Genomic DNA, 8,907 nt, shown 5'->3' with positions numbered 1-8,907 from the left:
TAAAAGTCTGTCATATCGCCTATTGTGGCATGATGTATGTTTTATATCTATTTGCATACAGTGTTTACGTTTCTGTTAGCCACTGCAAGCTATACTAAGCCTTGTTTTCCCTATTGATAGAATTAACTTGCACCTTTCCAATCATATTGTGTCACACTATCAAACAACGTTTGCCCGGAAGTGGATGGATGCTACAGCTAGCTGTTGTGTAGCTAAAGGTCATCAGATAAGACTAATGTCTCTGCAGATTTTCACTATCCACTGTCTTTACACTTGCTGATCAATCAGAAGGCAGTGAAATGAAAACAATGTGTCATATTCCTAACGTTTATAAGACTCGCAACCTGGAACACAGAAGTACGACGTTTGAGTTCACCGCCCTGAGCATGACTGCAGAGGAAAATGGCCGCCGTGTAAATGTGGTCCATTTCTTAAGACTTACGAAGGAGGATGTGTCTGCCCTTCTTTTTAACAAGCTGCACATTGTTACTGTAGGGTCTAAGCGTACGTCAGTGCTGATCCGAGCGTTGGAGGCTAGTCGTAAGCAAAGTAAACAGTCTGCCGGGGTCGACGTTTTGGACCTGTGAACTTCAGTGGGGTTCATTAACTCGATGCCATCAGAGTCAGAGGCATAAGGTGTAATGGTCTGTCACACTTTACACTAGGGGTCATGTTTACACATCACATCACGTCTGCAGCCTCTCCTGACTCAGCAATTTTCCCTTTCAGTGGAGCAATGTCGCCGTCTTTTGCATCTTCATGTTGCACAGCACAGGCCCAAACGTTTGTCGGATTAAACAATACCACACAGTGTTCTGAGGACATTACTTTCCTCTGAGAGCAGCTTGTTAAGGGACAAAATACATATTTATGAGTTTGTATTATTACCTCATTAATATTCTGACTTTTAATTTCTTCTCCAAAACTGCACATTTAAGAACCAAACTTTCAATTAATAGGATAAAGTTATTTCCTTATTCAAAAGCCACAAAGTCTCAATTGAGCTGCTCTGGTGTGAGCATCAATAAAAAGCCTGAATATATTATTCAGTAGAATCTCATATTTAGCAACTGGCTGTTGTTACTGCTAAAGTGTTCCATACGCCTCCTAAGAAAACATTCAGAAGCAGCACATTGAGCACATTGAGCCACCAACTGTCTGTCTGTTAATCATTCACTTTTTTATTAAACCACCAGCTGGTGGAGGCAATGGGAATGTTCATCTTCAGGTAGAAGAAGCAGTATGGACAGCATGTGGGTACAGTAGCAGCATTGGGATGGACAGAAGACCGGCTAAACACAGGCCTGCAAAGCATTCACATAATGGAAGGATGTATAATCTGTGTTCAGCCGAGGACGAGTGTGTGAGAAAGAAAAACGATAGCATGTGTGCGCCGTGTGACAGAATATTGAAATAAACCCAGTCCCAGCTGACGCTTCCCACCAGTGTTTCCTGTTTTGCTGCTCGTTCTCCTGTCAGGCACTGAGATCCGCCGGCTTTGTGATAAAGCAAAGCGGAGCGTGAATGTCACAAGCACAGTCTTACAATCTGATCATCATTCATTGCTTTATACATGGAGTGATTGTCCCTGCAGTGCAGAGCGGGCCTGCTGCATAGGAGCACTTTCAAGTAAACAATAAAACAACAGCGAGCACAGCTGCAAACAACGCAGACGTCCTCTGTGTCTGGTTATACAACCGAGATGCCCCTCGTGGCCGAACAGATGGAGGAGCTGTTTGTGCATGTGTGCTGTTTTTTTCAGAGGCTGTTACATGTGGAAACAGCGACCACCAGTGGGTACAAATGGCAACTGAACATCAAAAAAGACAGGCAGTCAGCTGTGGGACACTGATGCTGCCTGCAAGGTGGCACACGGTACATATAAAGTTAATGAACAGGCCTGGAAGTAAAATTAAAGTCATTTCGTAAAGAGTTAAAACCTACGCCCCTACAGATATGAAGTAAACAGAATTATTCTACACTTAGGAAGGAAACATTTCAAGCACGCGTACAGTAACTTAAAACTCATTCCTGTCTTCATGAGGTAAAACAATAAGGGCAAGAGACTACTAAAGCAAAGAAGCAAAACAATAAAACGATTCAAGGAATAGTTTGACATTCACACCAATTTGCTTTCTTGCCAAGAGAAGATTGATAGGCCCAAGTGTGTATGCTTAGGATAAAGCTGGAGTCAGGAGACGTTAGCTTAGCTTAGCATTAGGCTGACTGATAAGCATAAAAACAGTGCGCGACAGCTGGCAAAAGTTTAAAAAATAGAATTAAGTTTGCTAACTGCCCATGAAATAGTCACATCTGTGGGCATTTAACCAATCTTTTCTGTATGAATTTAACATAGAAGTAACAACATGCTAATAAGTGTAACGTTAAGTGTAAAAATGGCAAATTGTGGTTATGTGTAGTACTGTTTCTTGGTCAGGAATCTTCTAGGATTAATTCATGAGCTTTAGAGGTGGTGGCAGATTATTACATTTTTTTTGCCAGTGTGAACAGAGGCTAGCTAGCCATTTTTCCATTGTTTTAATGCTAAGCTAACCATCTGCTGGCTCTCGCCTCACAATGAGCACAGAGGTATGTTAGTGGTATCAATGTCTTTTGTCTAACTCTCAGCAAGAATGCTAATTATTTTAGCTAGTGTGAACAGAGCCAGGCTAGTTAGTTTTCCAGTTACTATATGCTAGGCTAAGCTAACCAGCTGCTGACCGTAGCTTCATATTGAGCATTAAGTGAGGTATCAATCTTCTTGTCTAACCCTCAGCGAGAACACAGATCAGTGTATTTCCCAAAATGTCGAACTACTCATTAATTGTGTGTCCTTGAAATTGTGAGAGAAACAAACAAACACGGCTACAGTGCTTCTAAGATAAAATAAAAATCAATATAAATATCTCTCTTTAATAGCAGCCAACATTTTGTGAAGAGTAGTTTAGATTTTGATCTGAATTAACACAAGAATGATAAAAACATGGTTTATAATCTAACATGTCGTGGGGAGCCAAAACAAGTGAAGTCTAGTCTCTCTCACATTCACTGCTGTCAAGAAAATAGCCTTCATGAACTCGACGGCCGGGCTGAGCTTTTTGGAGACACAAACATGCAGGTACCACACGTGCAAAAGAAAAAAAAAAAGACAAACATTCATGCGCACACACATAAACAGTGGGAAAGCATAGGTATGTATCATATATGGACATGTTTAATGTCGAGGTTACTTTTTGTGACGTTGATGATGCTCAACATGTTAGATGAGGTCATTAATACTGTGCAATTATCAAGTTTGATTATGCGTAAAATTGGCAATGCGTAAAATTGGCAATGCGTAAAATTGGCAAAAACATTATACATTATATATATATATATATATATATATATATATATATATATATATATATATATATATATATATGTATAAGACACAGCCTCCACAGGCTGAGGTGCTGTTTTGGCACTTATCACACAGCCAGCTACCCCGTTAACCCCCACCCACCCCAACCCCCAACTGTTGTGAATAATAGTTTAGGCATCATGACTGAACGTGTAGTCGCTGTGTTTGAGGTCAAAGGACGTGAAAAACATGAACGAGACAAAGCGAAAGAGAGAGTGACTAAAGGACCAATTTTGCTTGTGGATGGCTGCAGTTGAGCATTTTTCCAAAAAGAAAAACAAATATACATATACATACAGTACATACATACAAATATATCTGTCAATTTATAATACAGTGATTTTTTTTTAATTCATAATCATCTCTTAAATAAATTGCAGTTCATTGCACTTTGTTAAAATAATTAATTATATGATTTCTCTTAAAGGCAATAGTGTGATTTTTTTTAAAGGTGAAAAAGTGTACCATAAGCCTGATTTAGGATAATAGTAAAAATAACAAGATCTGTAATATACATACTGTATCTGTAAAAGACCCTCACCTCCTCATATACATGAATGGATGTTCGTCTCCATATATGTAGCATGTCCTTGTTGATATGACACGTATGCCCCACGCACACCTCTGTGTACATGCTCGTGCATGCTCGTATGCCCGTTTGTGTCATATCATGTCTCCACGCATACATATATACATACAATATTATAAAATAAATAAATACAGGAAAACATTCTTGGTTCGTGGTTTAACGGTTTCTTTCAAAGCGGTTTTTGGTGCAGTCTTTGACCAACCGTTGCTCTCTGCTTGTTTGGGTTTTTGAGTCCTCGCTGATGGGATCAACAGTCGACTGCGCCTCCCTGAAAGATGCACGGGTGGGGGAGTTGCATTTGTGTGTGTGTGTGTGTGTGGGAGTGTGGCTGCGTTTGAGTGTGTGTGTGTGTGCAAAAATAGTCTGTGTCCAGTGTTAAGAAGTGGGGACCAAAGTCTTTGGCCTGAGAACAAAATACAGCGAGTGTTGTGTTACGTTGTAAGTGTGTGTGTTTACGTGTGTGTGTGTGTGTGTGTGTGTGTAGGGGAAAGGGGGACAGGGTTTGCATGCACTCTGTCTTCCTCTAGTCCAGGTCACCGCTTTGAAAGTGTCAGATTGTCCCGAAAAAGAAGCTCAGTCACAGGTACTGTCTGAGTGCACCCTCTGTCAGAGGGTGTAGTCCAGCAGGGATTCTGACAGCGTTCAGGTGGGGGCGTTCAGGGTGACGCAGCACCCGTCTTCCCCACTGCCCCTCCATGAAAGGGTCACACTGACTGACTGACTGACTGGGGGCTACTGGTTGGAGCAGAACCCTCACTCCACCTGCCTCCGCTTCCCCAATTTCCCTCATCTCCATCTACGCCACCGCTCCGTGTGTGTCCGCTAGACAGGGTGGAGGGTCTGGGTCTCCACCGGGCTCGGCGGGGGCTAGATGGGTCCCTCGTTGTGGGCGCTATGGTTGCTCCTGCTGAGGCCCACACAGTTCTGCTGCTGGTTGAGCAGGTGGGACGTCTCGTTGGCCACGACTACGGACACGGCAGGGGTGGTGCTCGTGGTGCTGGCTGTGGAGGTGACGACGGTGGGCGTCTCCACCACGTCATGGAGCTCCGTCAACGTGAGCTCGATCTTCGTGAACTCACTGTCTGTCGACTGGGGCGTTTTGTCCATGCGCGACGCCATCACGGCATTTTGGTACTGTTGCCGTGTTACCTAGGAAACAGAGAGGATGGAGCCACGATGAGGTCCAAACGACACAGCTCCGCCCACACATTCAGTGTGCATCCCACACATCATACTAAACCTTAATATTTCAGTTGGTTAGTTTCAAAATTGACTTTGCTGTCTCTGGCTTCTCCAATCTTTCAAGCCCCCGCTTTAATAGAGCTAGCGGCGTAGCCCTGTGTGTGTTCTCACCTTTATAAACTGCAGGTCTGAGCGCGCTCTGACTGAGTAGTCAGGTACGTAGATCTGCAGGAAGGAGTTGAGCTGGTTGTTGCTGCTGCCCAGAGTCGGGGTGATGGCATCTATACGATCACTCCTGTTCAGGGAGTCTGAGTGGTTGAGTCCAAACGGCCGCGGAGGAGATTTATTTTCTGTAAGGGGGAACAGGGAGAAAACATTTAATTCAACAGGTGGTCAGTTCTTATATACTGCAAGAAAGATTTTGACACAATATCTTAATTTTACTCATGTCTGATTTTTAGTTACTTTTTACAACACTGGATGTTAGCAGAGTCTGAGCACAGCCTAACAGACGTGCTTGCGTCCTCTTAAACAGAGGTGACAGATTTCAGTCGCTTAACAATCTTTCACATCCCTCCAGCTCTAATAAACCTGTAAATGTATACCACAGTTGCAGATTATCCATATTGTTGTTTACCTTGTTAGGGGCTCTCAGTATAGACTAAAGCTGTTAATCATCACATGTTGTACATTTGGACACCTTTTTTTTTAGCTAAATGTGATAGTTATCCATGCCAGAACTGTTATGATGTGCCTCCACTAACTAACAATGTTCTCTGAAACTACTTAAGCTGCTTCATAACTCCATCAGCGCTCAGGAACCTGTGTACAGGTGACTTTTTTCCAGTGTCAGATATCAGCAGGGATGCTTGCTGCGATGTATGGAAATCTAATTTCTACATAAGTATTTAGGTGAGGGGGAGCAGGTATTGAGTCGGTGGTCCCCAGTGTTGCTGCTTCCTACTATGTGGTACCGCATAGACGACTTGTTCTGGGTTTTCTTTTCTGTTTTTTTTTTTTTAATTAAAGCCAGATTATGTTTTCCACTTCTTAAAGAAGCCTAGTGAAAATCACACACAACAAAGTGGAAACGGCTTGGCCAACGCTAATGCTACTACGCCGACTGGAATGTATGTAATCCCATGTAGGAATATGTGTGTGCGAGTGTGTGTGTGTGCAGACCGAGCACAGTGGGCCAAAGACCTGGCATGTGAACTCTTGCGGATTAGTACTCCACTTTCTAGGGGCTGCAAGGGCCGGGTCAATACAGAAAACGGCGGTGTATGTCAAGAATACACACTTAATGCATTTAAGTACGCGCAGACACACACTCAAACGTGTGCGCGGCGGGGCGCCAGACTGCGCGAAAAAAAACACGTTAAGAGGTGCACTGTAGGTCACTGCTAAAGAGGGAAAGAGGGTGTATTTGTTCAACTGCATTTCCGGGTACATGTGGGTGTGTTTGCGCTTCATGGCAGCGTGTGTGGAGCGCGCGCACTCTACGTCCGTGTGCCCGTGCATGTGAACATGTGTGTGCGTGCGTGTCTTTGTATGTGGGCTCTGTGGTGTCCGGCAGGGGGTTGTAGCTGTAGGTCTTGTTTATGTAGTCGGAGGGTTAAAGGTTAGGGGAGAGCGGGGCGGAGCCTGGGTCCGCTCTGGGGCCTCCAGTCTCCAACACCATTCAGCCACTTGACTAATGGCTCAGGGGACGATAGTGTTAAGTCTCAATCCGAATCTGTTTTCCTCTCTCGCTCTTTGTCTTTCACTTCCACACGCATGAATGTACAGTGCATGTTGCATTCAGGTACAGACAGACTTTCAAAGATCAGTCAGTAAAGTCACACGAAACCAAAAAGAAAGTCTCGATGAGCATTGAAGTTTACACAAAGAGTGCAGGCATAAAACATTACATCACGTTTTAAACTCTAATTAGGCGATGGGATGACATTAGCGTGGTGAAGGTGGGTGTATGTATCGACCGAAAAGGCCACTGTACCTGGAGATCCTGCGAGGGATTCAGCCCGACTGACCACAAATGTACGAGACAGGGACAGAGGCACTTGGAAGAGAGAGGGAGGACCAAAGTAAAAGAAAAGAAAGTCTGTTAAATGCATAAAGAAGGAAACATGGATCAATTCTGATTGAGAGGCATCGGCAACACTTCTTCTGTGCCATTTTTCTCGGCACAACAGGAGCAAATTAGCTTCACTGCTAACATGCAGCTAAAGATGAAGTCAAAGAAAATGCACTTCAGGTCTAATCATCAAGCAACTGCTCAGTGTCAAACATCCCAGAAAGGTCATTCTGCTTTTTCACCAGTAGGTGTCTCTCAGATCCTACCGCCCATGTGCATCAGAATAATTGACTAAAGCTGAGAATAGTACTGTAGTTTATGAATGAACTGAGGGATCAGTAGGTGACCGCTCTCATGATGTCACTCACAATCACTGTGCAAAAACATTCATCAGAGACAATGCCGGCCTCTAATCACAGTAGATCCTACGCTGATCTGTGCTTTGCCAGCTTGGTGACACAACCTGGTTACTTGACACAAGTCACAGGGAGGACACTAACTTCAGATTATCTTACACCAAAACATTGCTAGTGAGTTTAATTTACAACAAGGCAGATTTTATGGTAATTTCTGCTAAAGTCTTGCTGGTTTTTCACATCAAACAATGTGTAATGATCTGGATGATAGAACAAAGAAATATGTCGTAAATATACAGTTCTCTAAGTGTTTGTGACTGCAGCTGACCATCATTTTTAGATTTTTTGTTTTTATAGTAGTGTTGCAATACCAAAACAACATTTTTTATGATAAATATGTTTTACTATAAAACCCTTAGAACACAAAGAGCCAAAGCTCTCACTGTTAGATGGTGTTTCTGAGCAAAAACACAAGCAATAAAATACAGTCGGACATTGTGATTCAGTAAAAAGTTTTCTTTATGAATCTCAGCAAGCGTTCAGAGAAAGCTCTGAGAATTTTCTAGTTATGGACACATTTCACTCTGTAAAGTTTAGTGACTAGACCAGTTGGTGACTTACAGTATTTTCATTAAACATAAGATACAGCAGATCTTGCAGTAGTTTACTGATAAAAAAGTAACAATGTCTCAATGAAAGGGAGATTTTCTGAATGTTAAACCTGACAAAAATCTATGGCGAAACACTCAACAGAGACCAGGTGAGTCAGTCAGAGATCTTACCTGGCGAGGCTGTCAGAGCCATCATCCCGTAGAAGGAGAACGGGCCTGCTTCAAACTTCATCCCCTCCTTTCCAGCCTCCACCTCCACTTTCCCCTGTGATTGGAAGATTCAGAGGTGACAAGGAACAAAGTGTTCATAAACAAACTATGTTCTGTACAACAAATTCACTTCAGAATACAACTTTGTTCACATGTTAAAGGTCACACACGCTCATTTTTAGATTCATATGGTGTCTACTAGAAAATGTTTCACATTCTTTTTCTCATACTGTTCATCGTTGAGGCACAGCTATTCACCCTCTGTCGGTATGCTCCGTTTTAGTGCCAATTAGCCTAGCCTACTCTGATTGGTCAGCTTTCACAGGCCTGAGCAGGCATCCTCCACTGAGCCTCCGCAGCAGCTCTGTCACAGACAGGAAGCGTGGACGACGCGGCGTGAATGTCGTAAATATGCGAAATTTCCAACATTAGTTTATTTGTGCGAGTTGATAATATCCAACTTTCAGCAAAAAAATGCCCAG

The 8,907-nt window shown here is 43.0% G+C and overlaps 1 protein-coding gene across 1 annotated transcript in view; it reads right to left on the bottom strand.

Annotated features, from left to right (window-relative positions):
• Positions 1-3,518: 3,518 nt before the first annotated feature.
• Positions 3,519-8,907, bottom strand: part of cnnm2b (cyclin and CBS domain divalent metal cation transport mediator 2b) — a 44,617-nt gene continuing 39,228 nt past the window's right edge. The window contains exons 5-8 of the mRNA XM_030430345.1: positions 8,387-8,480; positions 7,171-7,233; positions 5,346-5,524; positions 3,519-5,141 (exon numbers count right to left, since the gene is read on the bottom strand). Coding sequence (XP_030286205.1) covers positions 4,860-5,141; positions 5,346-5,524; positions 7,171-7,233; positions 8,387-8,480 — 618 coding nt within the window. The 3' untranslated portion in view covers positions 3,519-4,859. The remainder of the gene's footprint in view (positions 5,142-5,345; positions 5,525-7,170; positions 7,234-8,386; positions 8,481-8,907) is intronic.

This window comes from Sparus aurata, chromosome 1 (assembly GCF_900880675.1).
Source record: "Sparus aurata chromosome 1, fSpaAur1.1, whole genome shotgun sequence".
Lineage (NCBI taxonomy): Eukaryota > Metazoa > Chordata > Actinopteri > Spariformes > Sparidae > Sparus > Sparus aurata.
This window is presented reverse-complemented; position numbering and strand designations above follow the sequence as displayed.